An 18,190-nucleotide genomic window follows, 5' to 3' on the forward strand; every position below is an offset into this window, starting at 1 on the left:
GCCACCTCTTTGGCTTATATTTTAATCTCCTACAACTCCTCTGATGTCCCTTACTTCTCTTTCTTCTCACATGCCCTTCCTTTATCTTTCCTGACAGGACCAAACAAGGGTAGTAAAAGTGAGACAGAATGGATGAAATTGCTAAATAAATAATAAAACGTAAAAAACACATGCAGACACACAAGGCTATAAAAACAGGGGCTTGCTTTATTTCAAAGCTAGCCCTTTCAAGATTATCCTGGATTTCTGCCACATTTAAATAGTATAATACTATCCCATTTGACATGTAGCTGTTATAGTCTCAGAAAACATATTATCCTTATTATATTACAGAATTTTTGCGGGGGTGGGGTGGGGAGTGAAATGAATAGAGTGTAAAATTTGGAGGCAGAACTTCAACAGTTGAGTCCCAGCTCCACATCTTATAGATTGTTGACTCTTTGGTATAACTTTCTAATTATTATAGATTAAGTTTCTTTATATTTTAAATGGAAAAAGTGATCATCATATGCTTCAAATGTAACAGTATTTGACAAATATAAATGTGTACCAATTATTATTATTAGGAAAATATGGACAGGTCAGGAAAGTGTGATTCCAACAGAAGAAATGGTAAGGCCAGGTGTTGGAATTCCAACCCTCTTCATGACTTCTCTATATCATCACAATGTCAGTCTCACAGAGAACCTCTTGGATATCTTAAATGATATATGCCTGTGACATGGCACACAAAACACTTCTGTTTATAGTTGTGATAATCAATATATAAACCCAGAAACAGGCAAAAACCTCATATAAACTGTAAAAGCTGAAAGCAAGCAACATCCTAGTGAAAGGAGGATGGGTCATTGTTTGAGCTCAGTCCTACCAGTTTCTCTGACATCATAACCTAAATTGTATTCTTACCTGCTTAGCATTTCAAGTTTTACTGATTGAGTGATCAAACAGGTTTTCTTGATTCCATTCTCTAATTTTCTACAAATAAGTGACTCAGGTTTACTAAATCTTTTCTACTTTTGACTTAATGCCTTTCCTAAACTCTAGACATATTAATTGACAATGTTCACACTGGGTGGTAATTTTAAGTATATGGCTCAACAGTGTTGTCAATATGAAAACAAAATGTGTTCATTAAAAACTTAATTTTTTTGTTCTTTCTTAGTTATCAAATAATTTTGAAAATTGAAAAAAAACACATTAACTATTAGGGTTTTTTTAGTGTGTAGTTTATAAACTGTCTCAATCTTTTGAGTAACAGAAGAATGAACAAATAAACTGTGAAAACATACAAATTGAAATAAATTAATAAACTAGTTACTCAGCAGGAAAATTTTATACCATAGGAGACAGCAAGAGGAATAGAAAAAGAATGGGACTGGTTTTGCAGTCTCCTTGTTATTGTAATTACACATTTTTGAAGTCTCAGTGTCTCTGAAAGATACATTGTTTTTCATTATTTGACTTTTGGTACTTAAGTATGTTAGTGTTTAAAGAAGTCGTATATGGATAGCTTGACTTGCTTTAACAACCCATTTCAGAATTTTACTTCCCTATGTTTCATGTCATTCTTTACAGTATCCACATTTCTCTTTCTGTGGCTTAATTGCCCTTTCCACTAATATCTTCAGTGGAGAAAGAAAAGAGCTGTATATGCCCTTTGCATACTTACTTGGAGATCATTTACATATTGAATTGTCTTTTAGACTTTGGTTCTTGAGGCCAAATCACACCACTTCTTTTTCTCAGAGGTCTGATTTTCCAAGTTTAATCATCCTTATGGTAGTCCTCTGAACTGTCCAAGCTTTACACATCCTTCTTTAGATGAAGTTCCAGAACAGCTCATTGGGGCCTAATGGAAGTTTGGAGGGCTCAACGATATCTTTTTTCTAAGCTTATTAAGTGCTGAATAAGCACTCTAGTAGAAAAATTAGTACTATTTAAATTACACATAAATTCTTATGGAACAATGTTGAGCTCTCGGCTACACCCAAATGTTGGTCACCAAATCATCTATTGAGAAATGACTCGATACACATACACACACACACACACACACACACACACACACACACACACACCTGGAAATTTGTCTAAAGAAGGATGAATGTGACACTTTGGAATGACAAACTCATATTGGCCTCATTATTAAGAAAAAGCCTGAATGATGGGAAACAAAGGGAGATCTAAAAAGGAACTACCATTTTCTCTATAAGGCTAACTTCAAACATTTAATGCCAGTGTGTCCATCAAGACTTTCCTAATCCCATAGCCCCTCCTTCCATTCTCATAGCTCAATATTTCTCTCTGCCATAGTATTTAACACACTGTTTTAGATTTTAGTTTATGTTTGCCTTCTCAGTCTGTCTTAATGTCCTTCACAAATCCATAATAGTTAAATAATTAAACACAAATATGAATGTGTTATAGTTTACCTCAAACACACCATGAATTTTTACATTTGCATTCCTTGTATGCCTCCTCTTTCCAGATGTTTCTTCTTCAAAGTAGAGCTCAAATATCACTTCTCTATGGGCTTCCTTGATGCCCTACTTTCCATCCCAAAGACAGATAAATTTCTCTCTATCATTTTTGTTCCTATAACAATTTACACATATTTATATTTTATCAATTATTTTGGTTCAATCTAATTACTTATAGATCCATCTTTTCAACACTGTGTAATTTCAAGGGCATCTTCATATTCTCTTTTTAAATACATTATATGGGACATAAGTATTTAAGAAACTTAATTTGTAAATATTTTGTCTCTACTACCAAACTGTAAGCCTCTTGAGGGCAGAATATCAAACATGATTCCCCTTAGTATGCTATAAACACCTGCTGAATGGATGGATAGACGATAAAGCAATGACATAATAAACATTCACACATGTAACTAAATAAGCCAACACAACCACAGGTGTCTTCAAGCTTACCGGTCCATGGCATGTGAGGATGCCGTCTTCCATCTTCTCGCACTGGGGGTCACACTCCACACAGATGGAGCCATTCTCAAACTCTCGAAATTCACTGTGAAAACATCAGCTGCATGAGGTGGTATAAGCAAACAAGCTGTCAACTTAACAAATGAAGTAACATCTGCTAAAAGTCCTATTGGCAGAGTAAATTCTAGAGTTTGTTTCTCAATGTGCCAGGAGCATCAGAATCATTTCCCTGTACATTAAGGAATAAGCTCTCCATTAGGAGAAAAGATAAACTGCAGCCAGATGGCTCTCCCTGCCCTCCACTGGATTCAACGATAGACTCATTCAGGAAACATCTCTCTTGTGAGAGATATTCTAGCAGTCTCAAAAAAAAAAAAAAAAAAAAGGAGAGAGAGAGAGAAGAAAAAAAAAGTATGACTCTTCCGATGACACAGCAGAATTATTTTCACTCTTTTTTTAAAGTAAAGCTGTGCCTGTTTGTCTCTATATAAAATGTTACTCTTGGCCGAGCTTTATTTTTTAAATTCTGAAAGAACTATTGTATTTTTCTTGTTGCTAAGTTACATGATATTCCCCATTCCTGTCCTTCAAATCCCAAGACTCTTCAATTTATTTTTGGTGAAACTTCAAAAAATGCTTTGATTTCTTTTCTTCTTTTAAAACAGCTGCCTTGGAGAATTAGAAAAAATAGCTTTTTATGGCAGATTTTATATTCTTAGATTATTGATCTAATATCACAACATCTTTTTTCAGTTTAAAATCTTTTTGAAGTAATTCTATAAAGTATAAAATTAAAAAAAATTAGTTCAATGGTAACATTCTAAAACTTTTTAATTAAAACCTAGGATGGTGTTATCCCTTTCCAAACCTAACATTTTGTGGCCATTTCAATATTAAATGTTATCAATATGTAAGTTTTCCAATCAATACCTATTGTAAAGTTTTCATTTCAATAATTGGTTATCATTCATGTACATCATGTTTATACACCCCATTCCAACTAATGTGTGAGTGGATGAGGCACTGGGTAATGACAATTTAGAACGTCAGTTACAAGTCATTAACAAAACATGGCTAAATATTTATAGCTTCTGTATTATTGTGTGTCTATGTATCATGAGCTATCATTCCATACTCAAAGCATTGCAAATATGGCATTTAAGGATTAATTGCATGATAAATTTAAATTTATTTTTCCTAAAGTGTTCACTTATTTTTACAGTGAACTACCCCATTTGGCTATTGTAAAGTGTTAATAAATGATAGAAGTCTAAAAGGTGGGCTATATTTTCTGTTGGTTAAATTAAAACTACACTTACTTCAAAGCAAAATATTGGGTTTTCAAAACACATGGCATAAATTGATGGTTTAGTTATATATCAGTGCACATATTTATCTACATGGATTTTCCATTTTTAAAATGTGATGTTGGTTTGCTACGGACTAAGCTTTTGATGCTTTTTATTGAGTTTAAAATTTCAATTACATAGACTGTTTTTTTTTTTTGCATGTTTCATCATTAGTGATATAAAGCACTCAACAGAGGAAATCTTCATAATATAAAAGTCAAAATGACCTGGTATGAGGGAAGTGGGAATGGTACCTCAATTGTGAAGAGAATCATAAGTATTATTTCTATAATGGAATTATAAAATTATAAATAATTAACATGAAATTATAACAAAACCTGCAATCGTCAGCAAATTCCTGTTTTTAAGAATAGAGTTTTGGGTTACTAAAGGGTTATGTTACCAAATGAAGGTCATAATTTTTGTGGTACTAAAACATAGGTCATTCTTTTCTTTCACTTCTTCAAAACCCTTCCCTACACACAGAGTTAAGGAGTAAGGTGAATATGTCATAAAAAGTCATGGAGACAACCCAGCTGCCTTTTCTTCTGCAGATTAGACGTCTATTTGTATGGCTTTGGGCTCTCTTCCTTTATGCTCTCAGAACGGATCATTCTTACAATTTTTACTATTTCTTCACTCTTCATTGTCACTGTCTCCATCATTGCTTTTTCTTCCCCGTTTCCTATTGATTATACTATGACTGCCAGAGATTCCCTTTCTCTTGAATCTGACCTAGCAAATCACTGTCTACTGAGGTGAGTTTTGCAGACTATGCTTTTTGTCACTTGTTTTTGCTACTCTACATTTCTCACAGACATGCTGTGTGTGCTGCCTTAGCCAATCCTGTGAGCCAGAACCAATGCTCTGCAGTCAAGTCCTTCCTAAACTTCACTGGTGTTCCTTCTAGGACTTAAATCCCTTAACATCTCTAGACTTAATTTTGTAAATATCTTCTGTAAAAGGGAAAAATTGTGTTTCAGTGAGAGGTTGTGAATGTTAAATATAAAAAATGCCTACAAAGAGCTTAGATTGGCACCCTTTCTGATGTTTCAATGTTGTTCTTAACATTTCAAAAACATTTAACCATGTTGCCAGATAAGAACAATTTTAAGATTGCATTGTAATGAGCTTTCTCTTTCATTTTAAATGCCTGTGCACTCTAATTCTGAGTTGCTGAAATACAGTGGCTTCTATGACCTGGATTTGAATGTTAACAGCCAGGAATTAACTGGTTTTCTAGTCCCCTTCAAAAAGTCCTCTTTTTAGGATTTCTTCTCATATGATAGTCAAAACTATTTTTATATAAAAATAGTTTCCCTGATTTTGGTAAATGTCACATTTGTATTTGTTTTCAGTAATTTTAAGATAACTATTCTACCTAGCCATCTAATTAGCTTGGATAAATTGACACGAAAAGGAAATGATTCGCACAATTAGGTTATTTATCCAAGATTTAAAACTAGGAAGTGATGAAGTTAGGATTTGAATTAATTCTTCCTCAAAGGCTGTTTAACTAACTGCCAAGCAATGTCAGGAGAAATTAGCCAGTGCCACAAGATTGGAAGTGGGAAAACCTATCATCGCATAGACTAGAATTACATCAGACTTTTACAAGGTACTTTCACTTATTATCTTTCAAGCTAATTCTTGTATATGATTTCCTAGAGCCCTATTACTATTGCAAAATACATGAAAAACTTTATAGCTTTTAATACGTTTGATTTAATGACTTGTAAAATGCTAAACTTTCAAAAACAGTCTGGTAATCAGTGTTGCTTTTTTTAGAAAACAGGTTATTTTTCCTTAGCTTTCATTATTTTGCAGACATGAGACAGAGAATAGTATATGCATTTGCATATGTATCATTTTCATATATCTGACACGTTGAAAATGGAAATGTTAAAAACAATAGCATCTGGAAAGATACAGGATGGAAATCAGATGGTCTGAATTCTAGTGTTGGCTTGTTTCTACAGTGTTCTGACACTGGCCAACACTTAATTCTACCAGTTTTCACTATTTATAAGATGTTGCTGTTAGAAGACAGGATTGCTACAGCCCCATTTCCTCTTCAGTACTGTATGTATGTGTATATATATATATATATATATATATATATATACACATGTATACATATATATAAATGTATACATATATATATATACACAAATAAACTTGTAATTCACTAAATGGAATTAAAATCTATTAGTTACACTTTAATGGCATCGATTGCTAAACAACAAACAAGCGTATTTTAATCATATTTTAATCAAGTATTTTATGTTCAGATAATATCATTCTATTGTAATAATGAGAATAAGCATGAATACAATTTAATGAGAAAAGAAACAAAGAATTTGCTATCCATTATCAAATTTATAAGTTGATTGTAATTTACAAAATTATAAGCTGAAATTTTCCTGAAAAACAATTAAATTCTTATTTTAAATTGTTTCATACTTAAATTTCTCATTTTATTTTTTTTTCCTAAATTTCATGAAGGGAATTGGTTTCTTTCAAAGAAGAGACGTATCAATATTATTATGATCCAAAGATTTCTATCTTTCTGATATAAAATGCAAAAGTGCAATGTTTCCTCGGATCATGAAAACAGTTATTTAAAATGGGACAATTCTGTAACTGCATTGAAGAAATCATAATTCATGGTTTTATTTCAGCAAAAGCAAAGGCACTGTACATTAACCATTTACAGGTCACTTAAATACCATAATATTGAATTGTACAAGACATGTAGAATTTTAAAACAAAAATTCAAACCTGTAAAAAAAAAAAGATAAAATGAGACAATTCATGAAACAAAAGAAGGAATGAAATAAAGAACTTCAAAACTACACTTTTACAGAACTGTTGAAAATCCTTTTGGTGAGCATTATGAGAAAATTTGAATCAGGAACAGTACTAAAAAATGTATTATCACACTAATGAAGGACAACTGTGATGCATGAAATGATATGTTATGATAAACTGATTTTATGACTATGTGAAATGCCATGCAACAAGATATATGCCAGGTTTTATTGTTGGCAATGTGATTATTATAGCACCAGCAGGAATTTAAAATACTTGATTTAAAATACTGCTTAGGTTATCTTTAGAAAGTGGGAGAACACTTCCAAAAACTTCTTCAAATAGAAACTACAAAGGCAATTTTTCTATAGGGTTAAGCAGTTGTCAGAGACGCAGAAACATGTATTGTTTCTAATACACAAATAGACACAGAACTTGGATGGAAAAAATCAATAGGTATATAGTATTCCAGATGAAAATTAATAGGAAAGCATGTGAAAAAAAGATTATTGGAACATCTGAAAGATTACTTGTAATAATCTCCTTCATAGGGAAAATAAGAATATATTTTTCAATTTTGCTTAAGTACAAACTGCCATAATTTACTAAGAATGATCTATTTTGGTACACTTTTTTAAAGTGTGTATAATAGTTGATATATATTTAGACTTATTTCAGATAAAAGTCTTTCCCTTAAAACAATTCTATTCTTGTCAATATGCAACAAGAACTCCCCTGAAAAATCTTGGCCAGCACACACATTCTGCAATTTTACCATTTTCTCATCATTTTAAAATCTGAAACACTCAGTAGTCAAACTTATGAGGTAAAGGCAACATTGTAAGATGCCTTACCCATCATAGAGGTTACAAGACTCTATGCAGCTCCTTCCTCTGCTGAAGCGACGGCAGGACAGGCATTGGTCTGGGCCAGGTCCCCAGCAGCCATCACTTGAACACAGATGGTTGCACACCATTCCTGCAGCAGCTAAAAAGCACACCAAATTCAAGGAAGAAACAAAACAGAAGGCTGTGTCAAAACTTACCAATTTAATATGACTCTTCCTAAGTAATGCTGTTTCTGAAGAAGTGGGATTGAAAGAGATCTGTGGCAGATAACTCTGTCTGCCCACCCAGTCAGTCACCATGACCCACCCTACTGTCACCTTCTTCCATACTGCAGAGACCCCATCAGTGCCTATGTATATAACCACTACATTTCTCATGAGAATGACCAGATATCAATTGTCTACATCAACATTCTAGGGAGGAAGCATGAAAGAAATTAATCTTCCAATTAAGGTAAGGAACAGACCACCTTTCTCAATCCAAACCTTTGCTCCATTATGACACCAAAAATTTCTTCAATTCCATATGAGAGCTTCATGAAGATATAGAACAAATCATCTTTGTTTTAAAACAAAACAAAACAAAATTTAAACAGAGAAAGAAAAAGAATAATATATGGAAGATAAGAGGGGAGAAAGAAATGGAAATAAAATACAAGTTTTTTATAGGCCTCTGCTTGCCTTGCTATTTAGCCAAAATGGCACATGTGAGAAAAACATTTTGCAAATATATGAAACAAATCATAGTAGTCATTCATGAGGAGGTATAAGAGAATAAAGTAATAACAAACTAAAATTTAGTTTTATCTCTGTATATTGGGGAGAAAAGTGCCAAAGAAAATTCGGACTTTTTAAAATTGCTACTTAAGGGGCGCCTGGGTGGCTCAGTCGGTTAAGTGTCCGACTTCGACTCAGGTCATGATCTCACGGTCTGTGAGTTCGAGCCCCGTGTCGGGCTCTGTGCCGACAGCTCAGAGCCTGGAGCCTGTTTCAGATTCTGTGTCTCCCTCTCTCTGACCCTCCCCCATTCATGCTCTGTCTCTCTCTGTCTCAAAAATAAATAAACGTTAAAAAAATTAAAAAAAAAATAAATGAAATAAAATAAAATAAAATAAAATAAAATTGTTACTTAAGTTTACCGCTCTGTGCTGACAGCTCAGAGCCCAGAGTCTGCTTTAGATTCTGTGTCTCTATCTCTCTCTGCCCCTCCCCAGCTGGTACTCGCTCTCTCTCTCTCTCTCTCTCTCAAAAATAAATAAACATAAAAAAATAAATAAATAAACTAATTAATTAATTAATTATTTTCTACTTAAGTTTGCCATCTCTGTTTCCCTTTATATTCAGTAACATTTATTCAGTATATTATTACTTATATAGAATAACATAATTTTAGTTAATGGATACTAGGTGTTGAATAAGAAGGGCCTATAGAGACTTCAAATGTTATTCTGAGTGTCTGAAAAGTTGATTTGTGGCATCTGAAACACAACTCTGTGTTTTCATAAAATATTAAGAATTTCCAAGAAGATTTAAAAAAATCAAAAACATCCTTATCTTCCCATTAGTTACCAAGTTTAATTATTATGGGATGCAAATTGTCATGACAAGAGCATTTGTGAGGTGGGTTGGGATAGAATTGAATATGTGAGTATAATATAAGCAGGAAACATATCTGTGAAAGTTACCTTCTCTAACATATGCTTGAGAAAGTGAATTGCCAGCATCCATGATGCTAACTAGTTTTAAAACACTGAAACAAAATAGCCCAATTTGAAATTCATCCATGTTGCTGTGTGTATCAATTTTCCTCACTGAATATATTCCATTGTATGTATAAACAGCGTTTGTTAAATAAACCATTCACCTACTACTACACATTTAGACTGTTTCCAATTTTGTGCTACTAAAATTAAGTTACTATAAACATCATGTACAAATCTTTGTATAGGCATGTATTTTCACTTCCCTTCAGTAAACACCTAGGAGTAAAAGGGCTGGATGATACCGTAAGTGTAAGATTAACTTGTTAAGAAATGATCAAATTGTTTCTCAAAGTAGTACTATCTTACATTCCCAATAGCAGTAAACTGAACTCAAAAATGAAAGTTTCCCCACATTTTTGACAATATTTGGTATGGTCAGTCTGTTTAATTTTAGCCTTCCTAATAGGTCTGTAGTGATATCTCTTTACGGTTTTGTTTTTTTTATTTTTTTAAAGTTTTTTTTTTTTTTTTAATTTATTTTGAGACAGAGAGATAGTGAAGAGGGGAGAGTCAGAGAGAGAGGGCAACAGAGAATCCCAAGCACGCTTCCCACTGTCAGAGAGCAGAACGCAAGTGAGGCTTGAACTCACCAAACATGAGGTTATGACCTGAGCTGAAATCGAGAGTTCGACACTTAACCGACTGAGCCATCCACGTGCCCCTCATTAAAGTTTCGATTTGCTTTTCCAAAATGATTAAAGACACTGAGCATCTTTTAATGTGCTTATTTGCTGTCCATATATCTTGTTTGGATAAGAGCTACTGAATCTTCTCATTTTGTATTGGATTGATTGTTTTCATACTAGCTAGTATTAAGCGTTCTTTACGTATTCACTGTCTTTTGAAAATTAGAAGTTATTAATTAGCAAACAAATTTATCAATTTGTTCTTTTATAAATTGTGCTTTGGGTATCATGTCTAAAAAATCTTTGTCTAATTGAAGGTAGCAAAGTTTTTCTATGATGTTTTCTTTTAGAAGTTTTATGGTATTGATTTTACATTCAGGTGTATGATCCATTTTGAGTTAGTTTGTATGGTGCTGTATTAGTCGAGGCTCTCCAGAGAAACAAAACAAATAGGATATATATGATTTGTCTTAAGGAATTGTCTTACACAGTTCTGGAGGCTGAAAAGTCCCTCCATTTGCCCCCTGCAAGCAGAAGGGCCAGGAAAGCCTATAGCATAATTCCAGTTTCAATCCAAAGGCCTGCAAACTAGGAGCACAGATGGTTTAAGTGCCATCTAAGGGCAGGAGAACACCAATATCCTAGCTCAGAAGTCATACTTAGAGAGTGAATGTTCCCGTCTGTCTTTATGTTCTATGTCGCGGCCGGCGCGACAAACACCGAGGTCAGGGTCCTGAGGGTAGGGGAATGCAAGAAAAAAGAGAGAGAGAAAGTTTGGGAACAGGAGGGTCCCCTGGGCTGATGGCCCAAGTGACGGCTTTATTGTTGCTGTACACAATCTTTTACAACCAGACTCTTAAGGGTTAGGTCATTCTAAGAATAAACAGGTTTCACATAATTGCTGCCAACCAAAACATTTAGTTCTGTGTTTCTTGTGCATTTTCTAGACGGGTCACAAGACCTTGTTGATAAGATTGCTAGCAAAGCACAATTCCCATGTTTGTTTCTATCTGACTCGGGGTAGAAAAAGGGAGCTAGCATTACTGCCAACACCTGCAGACCACAGGCTTCAGAAATTAACCTTCTCGGCCTTGACAAGGCTTTCGTATGCCCTTGAAAGTGGGGGAATGGGAGGGGGAACCACCAGGTTGGCTTGAGTCAACAGGGAACGCTGCTCGACCCGGTCTCAGCCTGGCACCGGGGCCCGGCCCCCCAAAGTTCTATCCAGACCTCTAGTGGACTGGATGATGCCTATCTATTTTGCAGTAGATCCATTCAGTCTACAAATTCAAATGCTAATTTCATCCAAAAACACCCTCACAGACACACCCAGAAATAATGTTTAGCCCCACGATCCAATTTGACACATAAAATTCACCATCACAAGTACTAAAGTTCTATTCATTTTTTTGCATATAGATATCCAATATTTCCAGCACCGTTTGTTAAAAACACTATGTGCTGTCATCCAGGCTTTGTTGTTCCATTTAGAGAGCACAGATGAGTAGATTTAGCATAATTCTTATGGATCCTTGGATTTTCAGAATGGTCAATGAGCACTGGCTTCAACTTTAAGTCACCAGCTGTGCTAGCCCCTAACAAGAGAGTCAGACTGTCCTTTGATATTTTGAAGCTAGGCATTGATTTCTCCTCTCTAGCTATGAAATCCTAAATAGCATCTTTTTCCAATATAAGGCTGCTTCATCTATACAGAAATTCTCCTGTTTGGGTTTTTATTTTTAGATAACTATAAATTCATGTGCAGTTGTCAGTAGTAATACAGGGAGATCCATGTTCCCTTTACTCAATTTTCCCTAATAGTGAAATCTTACAGAACTGTAGTTCAATAACACAAAGAGCATATTGACATTGATACAGTATAGATACAGAAGATTTCCATCACACAATGATCCCTAATGTTGCACTGTAAAGCTGCTATAAACATTTGCTTATCGGTTTTTATGTAAATATAAATTTTCATTTGTCTGGAATAAATGCTCAGCGGTATAATTGGTGGGTCATATGATTGGGCATTTTAGTGAACATTTGTTGTTGTTTTTGAAAAACTGCTCAACTGTTTTCTAGGTGGTTGAACCATTTTACATTCTCACCAGGAGTGTAGGAATGATCTCATTTCTGCTATATTCTCTAGCATTTGGTTTTGTCACTAAAATAGCTCTAGCCATTCTGATAGGTGTATATAGATATCTCATTGTGGCTTTAATTTTAATTTCCATAAAATGGATAATAATATTGACATCTTTTAGTGCACTTATTTGCTATCCATATATCCTCTTCAGTAAAACGTATCTTTGTCTTTGTCCATTTTAATTACATACTTTCATTGTTGAATGTTGACAGTTCATTATATATTCTATCAGCTAACCTATATCTATATATCATCTAACTTTTTCTCTCTCTCTGCATCTGAGTTAAAAATAATTTCTCTCAATCTGCAGCTTGCACTTTGGTCCTCTCAATAAGATCTCTTTCAGAGCAATTGTTTTAACTTTAAAATCTAATTTATCAATTTTCCCTTTTATAGATTGTGCTTTTTGTGACAACTCTAAATTCTCTGTCTAGCCATAGGTCCCAAATATTTTCTCTTAATAATTTTTTAAATGCTTTTTCTATATTCATTAATATAGTCATGTGATTTTTCTTCTGTAGCCTATTAATTTGATATACTGTTTGATTTTCTATATTGAATAAGCCTTGAATCCCTGGAATAAGCCCTGTATGGTTATGCTGTATAATTAATTTATGTATTGTTGAATTGTTGAATACTATTTGCTCTACTTTGCTAAGGATTTTTGCTTCTATATTCCTGAGAAACACACTGGTTTGTAGTTTTCTTTCTTTCTGTCCTTCTGCCTTGCTTTTTCTTTCTTTCATTTATTTCTTTTGTTTGTTTGTTTGTTTGTTGGTACTCTTTGTTCACATATGTATCCTAATCTTAAAAATCATCAGTGCAAAGTAGAAATAATTACTCATTTTACAGATGGGCAGAGACTCAGAGAGGCTAAACTGCCTCAGGCTACAAGTGTCAGAGTAGGGGTTTCAATGCAGTCCTGCCTTGTTCTCTTTACCCAAGTGGGGATGAAAGTCCCAGCTCCATACCCCACCTTCTGTGACACCAGATGCCAGGGAGGTTGGGGCACCTTGTTTTAGTCTTGTGAGGGTAGAAGCCCACACTTCTCATTCCTTTCCATGGGTGAAGTTGGGCCATGGTTAATTTCTGTGGTGTTTGGCTAGAGTAGAGTAGTTGTTGCCTACAAGATTTCTGATACAGCTAGTATGCCCCTTTCCTGGTGCTTTGGAGAGAGAGAACAGGATTTCATTTCAGCTTTTTTGGTAGTGTTTCTGAGTTTTCAGTTTCTTTGCCTCCAAATCTGGGAGGTAGGAGACAAAAAGAAAACCTAGGGGACTCATATCTGTGCTCTTTCTTGGATTCCAAGTTGCCAAATATGTCTTCCTTCTTCTCCCCAAGTATCAAAATCTTACATTTCTTTTATATATAATGTCCAAGGTTTTCAGTTGTCCTTAGCAAAGGGAATAGGCAAAGGTACATGTAATTCATCTTACCAGAAGCAGAAATCCTAGTACACATCTTTAATTTACTGCGGCCTATTTTCATTATATTCTACCACTATTTCAGTATTTTCTAGCACTTAATGTATGTCCTAAGAACCCTAAGATAGGATATATCCATTTCTCCATTACTAAGCTTTGAACGACCATCATACATTTTACTTTTCTACATGCTATTCACCACACGCTCATTATTTTAGTCTAAACATTAGATTGCTCTTTTAAGAGAATTAAATAATAAAACAAAGATTCTATATATGTATCCATGTAGGGCTCTTTATCCCATATGTAGAACCATATTTTCATCCATCTGGTATTGTTTACTCCTAACAAAGGACTTCTGTTGATGTTTCTTGCAGTGTGGTTTTCCCTTGGTGCTGCTCTCTCTCTGGCACTCTGTCTCTGTACTCCAGCTGCCTTGGTCTCCCTGGAATCTCAGCTCTGCCCCCTCAACTCAAGCAGTCTCTGGGACTCTTCTGGGTTCCTCCTGACTATGCTGTGGTCTAAAAATTCTCTCAAAGTAGTTGGTCAGAGCCATCGCCAGGCTCACTTCATTTGTTTCTGCACTCTTAGGAATCACTCTCCTTCATTATCTAATATCTACTCTCTTGTCAATTGTCATTTCATACATTTTGTTCTTCTTCTTGTTGTTTCATGAGGGAGAGTAAATCTGATCCCTGCTATTATGTCTTGGCCAGAAAAGGACATCCCATATTTACATTAAAAAATGCAACATGGGATCACTTGCTGTTTCTTGTTTAGAGACAAAAGTTTTCATAGAATATTTCCCCAAAATTCCCCAAAACAGCTTCTAAACACCCACAAAACTTTATTAAAAAGTATATCTCCTTTGACGTGCCCGGGTGGCTCAGTCAGTTGAGCATCTGACTCTTAATTTCGTCTGAGGTCATGATCTCATGGTTCATGCGAACAAGCCCTGCCTAGGGCTCCATGCTGATGGTGTGAAGCCTGCTTGGGATTTTCTCTCTCCTTCTGTCTCTGCCCCTCCGCTGCTCATGCATGAAAGCCCCCCCCCCAAAATAAATAAGTAAACTAAAAAAAAAGTATACCTCCTTCTATCCTGTTTTAATTTATTTACTTTATAGTTATAATCCTAAATAATATATAAATGTAATTTTTAAAGATAGTCTGAAAGAACAGAGACTGAATAGAGTGCTTTCCTATGTAGCTAAGATTGTCCCTCTTCTCAAATATATTATTATTGTAAGTAACTCATAAAATTTGTGGACTTTGCTTAATTACAGTTTTCTCCACGTCTTAGATTTATTAAATTAAACACCATATATTGTAACTATTTTTTTTTTCTTCATATCGTGTGGAGACTCTTCAAAACTTGAATGATTTTATGTTCTACTTGGGAAAGGCTGACAATTTATCTGCTATATTGATTTTAAACTAATAGCAAGAGTTCCTTCTTTCTTATTTATTTATAATGCAGAGAAAGAGGGTTCTCTCACCATACAAAAGAAAAGTCAATTGAAATGGAATCTTTACATAGGTTTCATATCACTGATTACTTACATGTATATGTGACTTGTACTAACTTACAGATGTAAGGAGATTAAAAACTGGTTCAGTTAAGCTGACTGAACATAAATGTGTAAGTTCAAATTCTATTTCATAGAGTTAGAAAGAAGCCAAAGATCTATGGTATCAACCAATATAAAGTTATAATACCCATTTTTATAAACATTCAGCCATTTTAAGTTATTAATAGAGTTTCACACTCTGCAACATGTATACATTTATATACACTTCTAATACACATTTGCATTTGAATAAATCCCCAAAAGTGGGAAAAAAAGTTACATTAATAAAGCAACTTGTAAATACAAGCAGAGTACAGACAAAATCACATTGCAATGTTATGAATCTGGCTCTCTGCTTTCATCACTTTCAAATCCTTATAGGAAATAAAATCAAGGCTTCAAATTTGCCAACTTCTAAGTCTCTCAAATGCATTTTCAATTTCTTCCATTAGAATGTTGACAAAGTCATTAGTATCCCCTGGTTACTGCCAATTTCATGATATCCTATCACCCTTTGGTCTTTTTCACCAATTCTTACTCATTTTTTTCAGGTTTCAAAGCCTCACACTCTTGTCCCTTCTCCTTTCCTCTCCCAAGAGAGATGGACTCTTTAATATTGGGAAGGATAAAAGCTGCCTTCTTTGATTTTCTATTGCATGCTTTGAATTATATGGACAGGAGAGTTTTAGCTTCACCCAAGCTCCTACCTTCTTTTCAACTGCTTAATGCCTCCCTTACTCTGAATTTTTAGATCCTCAATTTCAGAACAGTTTTAGACCAGGAAAACACTAAGTTATCTATTGGAGGAAAGTGAGAATAAACAGAAAACAATTACTTTCTTCTCATTTTTTTCCAAACCACTAGACGATGGTATTGAAGGCTGTGTTGATCATTTTCTCCAGAGTGAAACCAAGAGAAGTGTCTTCACACAGCATAGAACAAAAGGCCAAGGAAGCTTCTTCTTTGAAATTCTTCAGAGAAAAGAACTTTCGATTAGCACCCAGAATTCAACAGTTCTCTGACCTCCCAGAGTGATAGTCACATGGGGAAGGCGTAGAAGGCCTATTCAATGGCTTACAGTTCAAAAGGCCATTACAAGCCTCACTAAAGAAACTTTAGGAATGTAGTGATTAGGCAACCTTTAACTTACTCTGTGTTTTCTCTGGAAGCTGTAAAATAGATTTTTCTTTATCTCATCTGAATTGTTATCTGTCTGTTAAAAATGTGGGGAGATAATAATGTGCTTAGTATTTCAACCTTTATATAGAGTATTGAACTTGCTTTCATTAAAATAGATGCAAGCTTAAATAATGGTTCTTGCTGCTGTACTGCATGTGTTCAAGTAAATGGACTAGCTCAAAATATTGAAATAGAATACCTGTCTAGAGGCACAAATGCAGAAAAAATATTTTTCTTTCATTATACAAAACCATCCATGCTTTTTGTATTACTTACTGTATATAGAGGCATAGGTTTTATTTGAAATATATTTGAACAGATACCACTAGCCTTTTTTTTTTTAAGGCTAAAATACATGACTTAGTTGTAGTAGCTCAGTTTTGTGATCAGAGCAGTATAGATTCAAATCCTTATTCTATGACTAGCCATGTAGCCTCAGGCAATTATTTACATGTTACTCACCTGAAAAAATGAATGATAATATCTCCCTTTCAGGGTTGTGATGAGGAATAGACCTCATATTAGCAGAGTATTTAATGCAGGATTACTTAGCTAAATTAAGCCCTCAATAAATATACTTAAGAGAAATATGAAAACATACAAGTATATTCATGTGTTTACTTCTAAAAATATTTGTTGAGAAACTACTTAACTTTATGCTAGACACTGCTAACAAATAAGGATATGATGAAAACATGAAATAAAATACATATTCTCTTATCTACAGCTTACAGTCTAGTTGAGAAGACAAACGAGATAAATAATCGCTGAAAGACAGACAGAGAGAGAGAGAGAGAGAGAGAGGGAGAATGCACTGAGAGAATATAGCACTTGTCTTAACCTAATCAGTAAATCGCATTAGGTCTACCCACATAAGGAGGAATAAGAAACTGAGATGAGAAGGATAAATAGGAATAATTAAAGCAAAGAGGGCTGGGGGAATTTGGGAATCACAACTCTAGTCAAGAGAGACTGAGCAGGGAATAAGATTAGTGATTATAGAGAAAAGGCTGGACATGGGCAGTGAGTGGGAAAGTGGTACCTGATGAGATAGTGGAGGTATACAAGAGCCAGATTACATAGGATTTACAGGTCATTTACAAGATTTTCTGCTTTGTCCAAAGAGTTATGGGAAGCTGTTGGAAGGTTTTAAACAACAGAGTAAGGATCTTATTTTTTTTTTCCTTCTCCAAATTTTTATTTAAAAACCAATTTGTTAACATACAGTGTAATGTTAGTTTCAGATGTAGAATTTAGTGATTCATCACTTACATACAACACCCGGTGCTCATCACAACAAATGCCTTCCTTAATCTCTACCATCTATTTAACCCAACCCTTACCACCTCCCCTCCAGCTTTTTATCTATAGTGAAGAGTCTGTTTCTTGGTTTGCCTCTCCTCCCCCACTATGTTCATTTGTTTTGTTTCTTAAATTCCACAAATGAGTGAAATCATATGGTATTTGTCTTTCTCTAACTGACTTGTTTTTCTTAGCATAATACTCTTTGGGTCCATCCACATCATTGC

The 18,190-nt window shown here is 34.5% G+C and overlaps 1 protein-coding gene across 1 annotated transcript in view; it reads right to left on the reverse strand.

Annotated features, from left to right (window-relative positions):
• Positions 1-18,190, reverse strand: part of ERBB4 (erb-b2 receptor tyrosine kinase 4) — a 710,253-nt gene that overhangs the window by 261,414 nt on the left and 430,649 nt on the right. Inside the window, exons 13-14 of the mRNA XM_042993912.1 lie at positions 7,960-8,092; positions 2,937-3,030 (exon numbers count right to left, since the gene is read on the reverse strand). Of these exons, the coding sequence (XP_042849846.1) occupies positions 2,937-3,030; positions 7,960-8,092 (227 nt within the window). The remainder of the gene's footprint in view (positions 1-2,936; positions 3,031-7,959; positions 8,093-18,190) is intronic.

Source organism: Panthera tigris, chromosome C1 (genome assembly GCF_018350195.1).
Source record: "Panthera tigris isolate Pti1 chromosome C1, P.tigris_Pti1_mat1.1, whole genome shotgun sequence".
Classification (NCBI taxonomy): Eukaryota; Metazoa; Chordata; class Mammalia; order Carnivora; family Felidae; genus Panthera; species Panthera tigris.